General features: G+C 38.4%; 4 protein-coding genes across 4 annotated transcripts in view; 3 read left to right on the plus strand and 1 right to left on the minus strand.

Annotated features, from left to right (window-relative positions):
- The first annotated feature begins 937 nt into the window (after positions 1-937).
- On the plus strand, positions 938-1899 carry LOC122064070 (uncharacterized protein At2g29880-like). Its single transcript, XM_042627765.1, has 3 exons — positions 938-1084; positions 1159-1502; positions 1896-1899. Exons 1-3 carry the CDS (start codon positions 938-940, stop codon positions 1897-1899), a joined length of 495 nt encoding a protein of 164 aa, XP_042483699.1.
- Positions 1825-4278, plus strand: LOC122064073. The gene is made up of 3 exons (XM_042627768.1): positions 1825-2586; positions 2697-3039; positions 4160-4278. The coding sequence occupies exons 1-3, from the start codon at positions 1978-1980 to the stop codon at positions 4276-4278; spliced, it is 1071 nt and encodes a 356-aa protein (XP_042483702.1). The 5' UTR covers positions 1825-1977.
- A 2437-nt stretch (positions 4279-6715) lies between these two features.
- On the plus strand, positions 6716-9857 carry LOC122064071 (tetraketide alpha-pyrone reductase 2-like). Its single transcript, XM_042627766.1, has 6 exons — positions 6716-6862; positions 7546-7718; positions 8576-8764; positions 8887-9049; positions 9227-9416; positions 9568-9857. Exons 1-6 carry the CDS (start codon positions 6757-6759, stop codon positions 9707-9709), a joined length of 963 nt encoding a protein of 320 aa, XP_042483700.1. The 5' UTR covers positions 6716-6756; the 3' UTR covers positions 9710-9857.
- Positions 9858-9861: 4 nt separating this feature from the next.
- Positions 9862-13275, minus strand: part of LOC122064072 (signal peptidase complex subunit 3A-like) — a 29749-nt gene continuing 26335 nt past the window's right edge. Inside the window, exons 5-6 of the mRNA XM_042627767.1 lie at positions 10292-10378; positions 9862-10197 (exon numbers count right to left, since the gene is read on the minus strand). Of these exons, the coding sequence (XP_042483701.1) occupies positions 10072-10197; positions 10292-10378 (213 nt within the window). The 3' untranslated portion in view covers positions 9862-10071. The remainder of the gene's footprint in view (positions 10198-10291; positions 10379-13275) is intronic.

The following is a 13275-nucleotide window of genomic DNA, read 5'->3' on the forward strand; positions in this document are numbered from 1 at the left end:
TCCCTAACACAATAGGAGTGTGGAAAAATTTCATATGTTCCCTTCTTCTTCTTTTGATGATGGAGGAGCATCATCATGAAAATTCTCTCTCTCTCTCTAGAGTGTGAGCTTGTGTGTAGAATTTGATAAAGTAGATGAATACTCAAAAGCATGGGTGCTTTGACCTGAGGATAGAATAGTGTTATCATAAAGTGTCTTTCACTCTTTACTCATCTGTCTTTAAGGACTAATTAAACAAAATACTGTGACCTTTGGGACCTTTAGAAAAGGGTTTTCTATTAAAACATTACTCTTTTCATGATAAAAGTTTTCTTTTTCTGTCTGGTTATGGTGATCTCTGTTCTTGACTGCTCAAGTTTCGTAGTTGATTACTTTGATCGATCGTGATGGGTTTCTGAAAAATACTCATTTGAGCATATTTCATCATTCTCATCTTAAGATTCTTATTTATTTATCTGTTAAATTTTATCATCAACAAAGATTGTCTATTTATATTAATGTGGCAAGGAAGAAAAATTTCAGTGCTTAATGAGATTGATATTTTGGATGAAGGTTGGTTGTGTAAATTTCAGTGCTTAATGATATTGATATTTTCGAGCTGGAAGAGGGCTTTTATTATAATTAGAGTATTCTATTTTGATGAGAATGATGGAAAGATCAATTTGAAGTTCTTGAGCATGATGTAAACAAATACCAGAAAAGACATGTATTTCTATTTTTAGGCTATAATGAGATGTGTTTCTAATTTTAGAGTAATGGCATCCACTTCGAGAGCTAATAACGAGGCAGCAAAATGGACTCAAAGCGAACAAGATTATCTCCTGAAATTAATGATTGAAAAGTGAAAGTTAGTAATAAGAGTTCCAGCACTTTCAATAAAGGTGGGAGGAACAATATCAAGAAGGGGCTTGAGGAAAAAGCTAATCGGTCATTTACGATGGTTCAATTAAGGAATAAGATGAATAAAATGCGATTCGATTACAGCGCTTTCAAGAAACTACTGGATACTACAGGTTTTGGTTGGAATTCTGTGACGAGGACCTGTACACTCGAAGATGAGAGTGTTTGGGATGTACAAATCAAGGTATACTGTACTTTTATATGATTTTTTAATATTCGGTGTAATTTTATCTAATAGCTAGTTTGTAAAATTTTCAGGCAAATCGTGATTGGTCAAAGTTTAGGAGGAATGGGCTACCACATTGGCTTGAACTATGTATAATTTTTGGGGATTCATATGCTAGTGGGATAAGAGGATTCGGGAATGAATATGATTTCAGGTTTGAAGAGGAATTGAGAGGTGTTGATGATGAGGTGGATGCAGATGTAGATGTAATTCCAACTACTCCATTGGCTAATACCTTGCCAACAGGTTATTATGAAAGCCAAGATCCAGGAACTGATCGTCCTAGAGTCAACAGAAGACTTGATAGGACAACTACAGGATATAGGAAGAAGAGTAGGACAACTGGTATTGAACACGCTATACAGACCCTAGCCGAGTCAGTAACAAACAAGAATACTTCAACCCCTAGCTCAACTCCAATGGGTCTCACTCCAAATACCACAGATTTCAGCACTTCTACTTGTGTTAGATTATTGGAAACCATGAATGATATCCCAAGAGAGTTGCATATTAAGGCGTGCAAGAGGATATTGGTGGATCGGGAATGGAGAGAATTATTCATTACTCTCAAGGATGAAACGAAACAATTGGCTTTTGATGTGTTAGATTGATGGATGATAATCTAACCTTTTTTTTTTTAATATGGATGATTGTAATGAAATACATTTAAGACCTTTTGTAGTAGGATCAATATATTTTGTTAGGTACACTTGATGTAAAAGTGTAATATGGATATTTACACTTTATGCTACTTTTCTAAATATGCCAGTTAAATTTTACTATTATTGTAGCAAAAATTCTGTTGGATGTCTTTTGTTTTAAATACTTATTACATCATCTGATAATTATGCATGTTGGATGATTATAGTTTTATAGATCTTTTGGTACATTTATTAGGGGATAAACATTTGTATGATATTAACAAGTTTAAAATTTATATTGAATCAGTTATGGCAAATGTCAATAATACTCCAATAATCTCCTCTACTGACGACGATGGAGAAGAATTGATTCTCACAACATTGTTGATAGTACAATATCATTATTCCAGCGATTTATACACTAGAGAACCATGCAGGGATAGTGCATTCACAGGGGCAGCATGGGTACATGAGGTGTTGCATGGGCATGCAAACCGCTGTTACGAAGAATTTGGCATGGAACGACATGTGTTTTTAAATTTATGCCTACTAATGAGACATCGTGGTTGGTTACAAGACAGTCGCAAAATTAGGGTAGATGAGCAATTGGCAATGTTCATGTTCAGAATAACAGGTGTAGGTCCTACTAATAGAGCAGTTGAGGAGAGATTCCAACATTCAGGACAGACTGTCAGCTATTACTTTGGCAAAGTATTGCAAGGGGTGCTTAAGCTTTCTAAGGAGTATATCAAAGCCCCATCGTTTGATGAGATTCCTATGGAAATAATTGCAAACAACAAATGGTGGCCATATTTTAAGGTAAAATGAAAATTTTCTTTCTAATAAGTTTACATCAATTTTTAACTTATGATCGTTTTTTGTTTCACATAATAGTGCTTTTGGTTGGTTTTTTGTTTTATTTTAATTAGGATTGCATTGATGCCATAGATGGTACACATGTTACTGCTATAGTTCCCAAGGGAAAACAGATCCCATATCGAGGACGAAAGGGGATAACAACCCAAAATGTGATGTGTGCCTGCTCGTTTGACATGAAATTCACTTTTGTATATGCGGGTTGGGAAGGCAGTGCAAATGATTGCCGTGTATTCAATAGAGCCCTAGAGGATCCTACCTTGCGATTTCCTCATCCTCCCCAAGGTATATCAATTCCCAAATTATCATGTATGCAAATGATTATTGTGTATGCTTTTAATGTCTTGTTTTATCATATTGTAGGGAAGTATTACATTGTAGACTCAGGATATGCGAGTAGGAATGGATACTTGACACCATTCAAAGGAGAGAGATATCATATACCAGATTATAATGGAGGAAGAAGACAACCCAGAAGTACTAAGGAATTGTTTAATTATAGACATTCTTCTTTAAGGAATCATATTGAGCGTTGTTTTGGGATTTTAAAATCAAGATTCCCTATTTTAAAAAACATGCCTCAATTCTCACTTAGTTACCAAAGTTATATTGTGATAGCTTGTTGTGGACTTCATAACTATATTAAATCTGAAAAAATAGCAGATGCACTTTTTCAACAATATGGGGAAGATGACTACTATGATCCTAATGAAGAGAGAGTCAGGGTAGTCAACGCTCACGGAGAACAAGAAGATGGTGATATTGCTAGTACTTCTACTACAATTCATCAGGGCAGTCAACGTGTACAAGGAAGACAGATGAATGAGCTAAGGATACAAATTGCAAATCAGATGGCAGTAGATAAGGGTTACCCCCTGATTTGATTGTTTATGTAATAAAATTTCAAGACACCTATTTGCAGCTATGATTTTTATTTTGTAATTCCTATAAACTTGAATAGTAGACTTTTGTTTTCTTACTAAGATAAATGTGGAAACTCTTTATGTTTATATTTTATTATTTCCTTTAAGTAATAGTATTTTAAAAGATAATTTCATAAACAAATTATTTCCTTATTTAAGTTAAATTTGACCATAATAGCATGTTTGCAATTATTGATTTCATTGTTCAAAAGTGAATTTTTATTATTGTACTCTCCAGAAATAGAAGTGTTTGTCAAACGTTGTTTCTGTTCTTTTCCTGTTCTAAGGACATTTCTGAAATAGTTTTACCAAACACTATTTCTATTCTGCCAGAGTGTCTTCATAGCATGGAATCGAAAAAGAACACTTATGTAAAAGAACACTCTCCAGGAATAGAAGTGTTATCAAACGGCCCCTTAGGATGGAGTCATTTCAACTTCAATTAGACGAATCCAGGTGGCGACTCATGTTCAAGAGAAAGACCAATGGTTTCTCCCATTGAGGGCCTGGTTCCTTATATGAGCATCTGTCAAAGGAGCTTGTTTCTCCATTAGACGGGAAAATTCTCTTGTTTATCTTTCTCTGCACACCAGAAATAGACTCATCATTAGTTCCTCGCTATGGGCAGAAGTTGTGGAGGCACGGTCAGAAGGATCTTTCTCAGGCTGACCGTAATAATAAGAAAACCACCATGCCAAGAATTCCCCACTAACTTTGGGACATGACCAAAAGTAATAAGGTACAAATTCAGAGAGGACTAAGGTTTTTAGGTCAGTAATCCTTTGAATCTCATCTTCGTAGAAAAGAACTAGATGATCAAGTTGCTTGCAAGTCAAGGAGTAGTAACAAGGGTGGAGAACAACTTAGTATAAACTGAATTGGCACATTAAGAAATGGGGATTGTACCATTCGTTTCCACACTTGGGGAATGTAGCCCAAAATTCTAGGTTAGTAATGGGATGTTCAATCGAAAAAGAAAGCTAGCCAGGAACATCCGTTGGATGAGTGAAAGGGAGTAAATGATTTAGGAGGTCGTTCACGAGGTAAACCGAAAAAGCACCTATATCAAGGAGAGTAGGGCTTATCCATCCCATAGGAGAAGTGAAAGGAATTGGTTGAGCAGGACCAGAATCACATAGTGACTTGAAGAAGTGGTCGGTTAGCTGTTATTGAAAATTTTGAAAGTTGGATGGCATTGAGTATACCTATATTAGCCCATTCTTCATATTTAACTTGAGTTAGATTAAATTTTAGCCTCTTTTTCCTTTTATCCTTATTTTTTGGAGCGTTTCATTGCTTTGGAAATTCAATAATTGTAGTTTGCATCTTTATAAAATCCCTAGTTTATCTCTTATCTAAAATCCATTGTTTAACTTCTAAACATGTATGAAAAATCAAAGTCCTCGAAACGATGGAGGCATAAGAGAAACTCATCTTGTTTGATTGAAAGTCCGATTCAACTTTTTGAGTTCTCAAGAAAGAATTTTGGCACTCCTACTCAAAAGGAATAGGGTTAGTGTATTCCACACATTGAAGGGAAATCGGCCAAAACATACAAAGGTAAGAGAACAAAGAATATAAATTCAGAAAGACCTTGGATCATAACCTCAAGTTAGGTGTAAGGTGGTTGACTTAATGACTTAACATAGCCTTGGACTTCAAGTCCTCTGTTTCATGGACGACCATGAATAAGGACAGACGTCCGAGCCAAGGAGAGTTTTCTCAAGTCCTGGACATCCGCAAAATAACACAAATGTCCAGAAACTTGGAGATGTCCAAGCCAAATGGAGAGTGTTTCAGACACTCAATCCCCCAGTCTGTTTGTTTAGCAATTATTGTGACCAGTGGAACTCAACCACTCTATTTATGACCAATTGGAGCATTGATGCCATTGGAGAATTGATGCTCTAGGAAATTAAAGTATAAACTACCTCAATCATAATCACTTCTTACTAGTCTCTTTCTTATGGTAGTAAAATAGGAACTTTGTGGGACCTTCAAGTACAATCAAACACATTACATTTGTTGTGCTTAACCTTGAATAAAAATTTTGATTAGTTGGGCTTAATTTGACGGTTGTAGAGAGATACTATTTTAACTTGTTCATCTTGCGTAGCTAGAGGCATTCTTTATTTTATCTTTCATTAATGAGTGTTGTTTGGTCCTTGTGTTTTAAGGTGTGCCCTACACAACTAGAGTCACAATGGTGATTGGAGAAGGTTTGTAATGAGCCCTTGGAAACTTACTATTGTAAGGTTTTGATTACTACCCAGTAAAGCAATAATTGAGATAGTGAAAGTCTTGGGAGTGCATCTGTTTGGGAGTAGATGTTGGAAAGGTTCCCAAACCACATTGTTGCCTCTCGTCCCCTTACATTGTGCTTTACTAGGCTGGAGGCCCACCCACATAAAATAGACAACCTCACTTCAAGTATGAAATATCTAACGTTCTACCTAACCAGCCAACTAAATACCAACACCCGTTACCATCTTTCCTCTTTTATCTAGTACAATATTGAAGGGGGAGGGGGAGGTATAGGTAGGCTTTTGAGATACGGTAAGCTAACGGATAGCACTAATGAGGGCATATAATGAGGTATCATTCAAGAAGGATATGAAGATCATTTCAAAAAGGGAAAGAGAGAGATACACCGTATGTGCTAACATACTGTATACCGACAGCATACCCAACCTTTTCCCAATTGTGAAAACTGAATGAAACTTGGCTATTACCTAGGTTGCAGCCAAGTTCCTGCAACCCTTGGTACCAACCAAGAGAATGGAATCTTAGGGACATGAATAGAAAAATACATCCTAATTGGGTATTTTCAAATATCCCCTGAAATTCCATTTCCTTGGCTGTCATCAACGGGTTGCAACTATAAGGCTACATCCCAAGCAGTAGCGAAATTTTTTCCGTATTAATACAAGGGCAAAAGAAAGAGGAGAAAGAAGCACATCACACATGAATCTTGGCACGCAAAATTGGTGGAGCTTTCAAGATATACAATGAAGGAAGAACATGCAAACGACATGGAGCTAAATTCCAAAACATTAGTATAAATATGGAGCTACATTACATGGTGCTAGTCAATCTTCGTGCGTCTCTTTGTCCTCCCTCTGTGTGTGTGTGTGAGAGAGAGAGAGAGAGAGAAAGAGAGAGAGAGAGAGAGAGAGAGAGAGAGAGAGAGATGCCAGAATACTGTGTAACAGGAGGGACGGGATTCATTGGGGCATACCTGGTCAAGGCATTGCTAGAAAGGGGTCATACCATCCGCACCACAGTACGCGATCCAGGTTCTCACTTACATGGATCCAGCTCCTCTTCAATTCTTAATCGCTCAATTCTTGCCTAATTCTCTCTATGCATATCACACATGTATATTTTCAAAATCCAACAATTGTAAAAATTCGAGGCACTTGAGGGGTTAAAATGTGCTTGACTAATAATAAAAAAAATCTACAACCATTGAATTTTAAAAATATAGACGTCACATGTAGAGAGAATTGGGCAAAAATTAGACGATTGAAGATTGAAGAGGATCGAATCCTGCTTCCACTCACTTAAATTTTTTCATCCTCATTTACTTCTCTCTTCCTCCTTATGGCTGTGTTTGGAAATTGAACTGATTTTTTTTTTAATAAAGATGAGACGTACATTATTACCTCATCATTTGAGCCATCATGACAGTTGTCTTATTACCTATGTGGGTGAAGGTTGGGTATGCTGCTTAAGCTAACTGTTCCGACCAATGGCAACGCAGGACACACATGGGCATGGGCATCTTTTCCATGGCCATTAACATGTCAGAGCAGAGATTAATCTTAAGATGACCATGCTGAAAGGAACTATCGACCTATGAGGTCAATACTAATGACCATAAGATTTTCTATATTTACCGAAAAAGAACAAAAGACCTCCCTTCAAATGTGCAAAGGTGAAGACAATGATAATGACTGATTTTTTGCCTATTGATTAGATGCTGATGAGAAGGTTGGCTTCCTTTGGGAGATGAATGAGGCCAAGCAGAGGCTAAGGCTCTTGAAAGCTGATATAATGGTTGAAGGAAGCTTCGATGAAGCAGTCGAGGGTGTTGATGGAGTCTTCCACACAGCGTCTCCAGTTCTTGTGCCCTACGATGACAACATTCAGGTAAGTAAAGTAGAAACATCAGCAGCTTGAAACACTGGCACCTCTTGCATTACAGGAATACCGTAACTCAAGTTAAAGATTGAATACAAATGGAATTACAGACATTTCCCCCATGGCGTAATTTCGAGTCTTCTGTGAGAACAGAAAACACAATCTCTGCTATCATCATTGTACTGAAATTATTTTTTCTCCGCAAGGTTTATAATACCGGACCTAGAACCATATATTGTGTCCAGTGAACTTTGAGTCAAGAATCAACTCAGCTATTAACATGTTGGTCATAGGTTCAAAACTTGGAAACAGCCTCTTCTGCGAATCAGAGGGTTAGGCTGCGTACAGTTGTCCCTCCCAGATCCTGCAGTAGCGGAAGCCTCGTGCACTGGATTGCTCTAAATCAACTAAGCTATTGTCTACTCCCCTAGGAAGTAATCCAACCATGATATGGACCTGGAAAGGATGTGAAGGTGTGTGCAGTTCTTGAGTTGACCAGTACAAAGTTAGGTTAACTGACATCAAGTCACTCAATCCAGCCTAAATTTCAACCTTAATCAGTATATTTCCATTAAAAACTGATCTAACCTAGAGAAAACACTTATAGACAGTCAGGCTACAAGTGTCAACATACACCCAACTATATGATTCCAAGTACCTCAAATACCCAAGCTGGATTAGTAGAATCAAGACCAATTCTCTAACTTATAAGGATCTGTCAAATCTGGGATCAGGTTCAAACCAAGTATCAAGCAAAATCATATTCAGATTCATGATTACCTGTTGACTGTTGAGTACCAATTGTTGTTCGATCATCCAACATGAAACCCATGGATTTAACCTGAAGCACTTTGTATATATTGCAGACAACATTGATTGATCCAGCAACGAAGGGCACACTGAATGTCATGAAATCCTGCGCCAAAGCAAGTACAGTAAAGCGGGTTGTGCTCACCTCTTCATGCTCTGCCATAAGATACCACGAACATGTCGAACAAAAATCCCCTCTCAATGAATCACATTGGAGTGATCCTGAGTACTGCAAACGCTACAATGTAGTGATACCTCCTGACATTAGTGTCCGAAAATCCATTGCACCATAACACAGACACATGATTAGCTTGTCAAATTATCATGGATGTCTAACTAATATTGTTGGGAAAGTTCTTGCATGCAGATGTGGTATGCATATGCAAAGACATTAGCAGAGAAAAAAGCCTGGCAACTAGCAAAGGAGAGTGGGATTGATCTCGTGGTGGTGAACCCATCCTTCGTGGTGGGTCCCCTAATTGCACCACAACCAACCAGTACACTACTACTGATACTGGGAATTATAAAAGGTTCAATTCAATATCTTCCCCTCTATTTAATCTGGACCCAAACAAATGGAACTGCCCTTTTGCAGGACAAACCTGGTTGACCTATTCCAGTGGTTGGTGGTACTGATGTTTCATACACCAAGATTCAGTCTGTAATGATAGGCCACATATTTACTTCTTTCATAATCTTATGATTAGGTTTGACAGGAAAGTACCCAAACACAAGAATTGGGTTCGTACACATTGAAGATGTGGTAGCTACACACATATTAGCCATGGAAGAGAGTAAAGCATCAGGAAGGCTTATATGCTCGAGCACAGTTGCTCACTGGTCAGAGATCATTGAGATGCTAAAGACAAAATATCCATCATACCCATTTGAAAACAAGTGAGGGAATGCAGCCTTACTACTTTACCTTTGAGGATGCTTCTATGTTTGATCACCCGTAAACAGCCATAATCTGAAGAATGTTCAGGTTTAAGGGTGCATGACCCATATTTTGGCCATTTTAGCTGAAACAGATTATGATGTCTTGCAGGTGCAGTGATCAGAAAGGAGATGACAATCCACACAGCATGGACACAAGCAAGATTAATAGGTTGGGGCTCCCCACCTTCAAAACCATCCCCGAAATGTTTGATGACTGCATCAAAAGCTTCCAAGAGAAAGGATTCCTGTGATATTCACATCATTCCAAAATTTCCTTCGGAGAACTGATGTTGTCAAAAAAAGATAATTGATGTTGTCCTCTCTAATAGAGAGAGTTTAGTTTTATCTAGCAGATGTAGAGAGAGAGAGAAGGAGGTTCTTCGATTGAACAAAACAAAAGAAATAAAGTAATGGTTGTGTAGCTGGTGAAAAATTTCATTAGAATAAGAAGTCAAAGTATGTGAAGCATAATATGATTTAACATCGCATACAACTATAGGCTCAATATCCAACAAAAAAGAAACCTAGAAAGTCTAGTAAACAAGGAGAGTCTAATTCCATTTTTCACAGCTGCTAAACTTTTTGAGATGGCCGACATGGTGAAATAGATGATCTATGTGTATGTCTGAGGTAGACTGATATCAGACATTACCATCATGTCTGCTATGGTTCTACCTGTCTTGGGCATAACATACCAGTGGAGAACAAGTTTAATCTTCTTACCACGAAGATTACTTCCCTGGACAACCAAAAATAAATCAATTATTTAAACTATAACAATAACAGGTTGACAGTTTAGTGGATGTAGATACAGAATAACAGTAAATTTCTACCTGATCAATGAATGGGTATTTGCAAGCGATCTGAGTCTCAAACTTTGCCTGGTCTTTGTTAGGGATTATATGGTCCCAAAGTGAGATCTGGAGACAAACAAGAAAATTTTGGTAAGTCTATAAAAAGGCTTTTACAGCAGTATACTTGGCAGATCCTTGCTTCAACCCAAAAAACAATGCTGAAGAGAGATGAAAGAAGTCCTGCATGATACAAAATGTCTATCATTATGTCGTAAAATTGAACTACGCCATAACAGATAGAGCATTTCTCTAGTGTCAGGCATGATTTTGCGGATAAGCTACAATCGCCATTGAGGAATTTCTAGCTGCCAAGTGCCCCAATGCCCATCAGATTAGTGTTGATCAGCCCCCCTATGCTCCTTTCTGTCAATAGACTCTCCCTTCCCTCCCATTCATCGAGCTTAACTCAGATTTTATTTGGAACACCACCTTGAAAATGGGAGTTTTGGACCTCATTCTTACCGACCATTTGGGTCACCCTTTACTCGCTATATCTGATGTGCAGAAGGGGGGCACTGTTCTTGAATATGAGGCAATGGCTTTGAGATTTTATCTGCTTGAATGCATCTCTGAGGAGTTGGTTTCGTCATGGCTGAATCAGACTGCCAAGAGTTGATCAAATTCATCAATAACCCATCTAAGATTGCGCTGCTCTAGATCCAGAGCCTTATTGGGGACATCCACAGTTTAGTGTCCCAGTTTACTGATTATAAGCTCTCTTTTATTCCTGGGGAGTCAAACTCTTTTTCCGACTCCCTAGCTCGGAAGGCCCTGTCTGATTCATGTGTTGGTTTGGCCGCTTTCCTGTCCATGGTTCAGAGATCTATGTAATTTTTCTACTACGCTGTTCCACAAGATCGAATGAATATTCGGATTTATTACCCCAAAAAAGGCACGATTTTGTGCAGTTGTCAAACAACATAAAAGTACTTAAACAAGTTCACACCATCAGGATCTATGCCAAATGATTGAGCAAACTAAAAACAAAACCATAGAAGTAAGGATGAGGGGGAAAAAAAGAAAGATAGTATGCTTACTGTAAAACATCATTTATTAAGCTACTTGTGATTAAATACAAAGGGCCGGTTCCTACTGCTCAACTTAGCCCACTAGAGAACTTCTAAAGATTTACCATCACATGCATGCACATCTCACACAAGCTTCATTTGGATGAAAGACAAATTTTCCATTCTTGAATACTTGAATGCATAGGAGCTAAGTATATTGAGAGACAACCTGGAAACTCAAGGAATTTGGCTCCAGATTTTACAAATAAAATGCCAAGAAATCCAAAGTAACAAGGACTTGTCAGAAGCTCTCCACACTTCCCTCTGGCTGGACCCCTGGCACCCCTCTGGCATCCTTCTCTTCTTGATCTCTCCTATGACCCCTCCGGCCTCCCCAAATCTGCTCTTGTGGCCTCCATCATCTCCTCAGGAGATTGTTACCCCCCATCTTCCCCTCCCCCTCTCGCCGATCTCTCGTCCTCTCCCCCCCCCCCTCAATTCCTCCTATCCACTGTGGAAGAGAAGACGAGACAATTTGGCTGCCCTCAGTCTCTGATCTATTCACTTCTTCCTCTACTTGGAACCACATTCACACTCCAGGTTCCCTCGTTCCCTAGCGCAACATTATCTGATTCAAAGGCCACATCCCCCGTCACAGCTTCACTGTCTGGCGAGCCCTATCCAACTGCCTCTCTATGCAGCCTTTCCTCACCTCCCATCACATTCTAGTCTCCCCCTCCAGCTTTCTTGCTGGAATGGCACTGAAGACACCGACCACCTTCTTTTCTCCTGCACCTCTCCCTTTCTGTTTGGAAGAGGGTTCTTGCATCTATCTCGCCCTCCCGTAGAAGTATCCTCCCCTAAGTAGAGAATGGATCTGGGTTGACATGACGTACCATGGTTCCTCCATTTGCGACACGATCAGAAAGCTCGTCTTTTGCGATACCATTATTTCTCACCTTTGGATGAAGAGAAATCTTCGAAGATGAACTCCTAAATCTAGATCCTTCGATAAGGTTTGCAATTTCATCTTCTTTGATGTGACCTCCAAGATTGGCTGCTCCATCAGCGCTCAATTCTTGACACCCCTAGGAACAGGCTTATTGTTGTCTCCTGGGGTCTACCTATGTCCATCTTATCCCCCCTTGATTCCCTAGTGATATCCCCCTTTCCCTGATATAGGATCTTGTTTGTTCCCCTGTGGTTGGCCTCCGCTTCTTCTGGCGGTAGCCTTGGCTTCCCCCCCCCCTTTTTCCCCCTTTGTATATTCTTCTCCTGCTTGGTAATGAATTTATTTATTCATTAAAAAAAAAAAAAAAAGGACTTGTCAGAAGCATTACTGATATACTCAAGATGAACAGGATCAAAGATTTGAAAAGAAAAGTAAGCATGATTTTGCGGGTTCTACATTCTACAATATAATGGAAATTCTATAAAGTATTAAAGTGAGGAAAGTTCAATTTGTTATTTTTCTTACCACAAGAATGTAAAGAAGGTTGAAACACAGGTACTGATGCAGAGCAGGAAGCCAAGGAAATTTACTAAATCAAGTAGGCCTCTAAAAGGTAATTTAATGTTCTAAAAATATGAAGTTTCTTGAATGCACTTATTCAGTTCCACTCAATGTGCAGGAAATGCAGAACTCTATTGCTTCTAGTTGTAGGGGCACTTTTATCATTTTTTGAGCCCTTGGAATTGTTTGGACTGGCTATGTATAAAATTTTCAAGCACAAATTCAACCATATACCTATATATTACCCTTTTTTACTTCTAGATTCATCCATCCATTTTTCCTTCAATAATTGTTCAGAAGTATCATTTTTTCTATTCCTTTGGTTTATCGATTAATTTGTCCATTGAATTTCAAACTTTTATTTTACTACTTGGCCAACTCCATTTAATGCAGGAGTAGATTACAAGAAACTACCCCAGCAATTTATAACCACAAACAATACA

The sequence above is a fragment of the Macadamia integrifolia genome, unplaced genomic scaffold (genome assembly GCF_013358625.1).
Source record: "Macadamia integrifolia cultivar HAES 741 unplaced genomic scaffold, SCU_Mint_v3 scaffold1514, whole genome shotgun sequence".
Classification (NCBI taxonomy): domain Eukaryota; kingdom Viridiplantae; phylum Streptophyta; class Magnoliopsida; order Proteales; family Proteaceae; genus Macadamia; species Macadamia integrifolia.

What these genes read in the sequence shown, in the direction of transcription:
- LOC122064070 (XM_042627765.1), top strand. Translation starts at nt 938, where the DNA reads ATGGTTCAATTAAGGAATAAGATGAATAAAATGCGATTCGATTACAGC. An exon ending in TTTGGGATGTACAAATCAAG is followed by an intron (nt 1,085 to 1,158) that starts GTATACTGTACT and finishes TAAAATTTTCAG; the next exon opens with GCAAATCGTGATTGGTCAAA.
- LOC122064073 (XM_042627768.1), top strand. Translation starts at nt 1,978, where the DNA reads ATGTTGGATGATTATAGTTTTATAGATCTTTTGGTACATTTATTAGGG. An exon ending in AATGGTGGCCATATTTTAAG is followed by an intron (nt 2,587 to 2,696) that starts GTAAAATGAAAA and finishes TATTTTAATTAG; the next exon opens with GATTGCATTGATGCCATAGA. An exon ending in TGTAGACTCAGGATATGCGA is followed by an intron (nt 3,040 to 4,159) that starts GTAGGAATGGAT and finishes TCTGCACACCAG; the next exon opens with AAATAGACTCATCATTAGTT.
- LOC122064071 (XM_042627766.1), top strand. Translation starts at nt 6,757, where the DNA reads ATGCCAGAATACTGTGTAACAGGAGGGACGGGATTCATTGGGGCATAC. An exon ending in CCTACGATGACAACATTCAG is followed by an intron (nt 7,719 to 8,575) that starts GTAAGTAAAGTA and finishes TATATATTGCAG; the next exon opens with ACAACATTGATTGATCCAGC. An exon ending in AGTACTGCAAACGCTACAAT is followed by an intron (nt 8,765 to 8,886) that starts GTAGTGATACCT and finishes TCTTGCATGCAG; the next exon opens with ATGTGGTATGCATATGCAAA.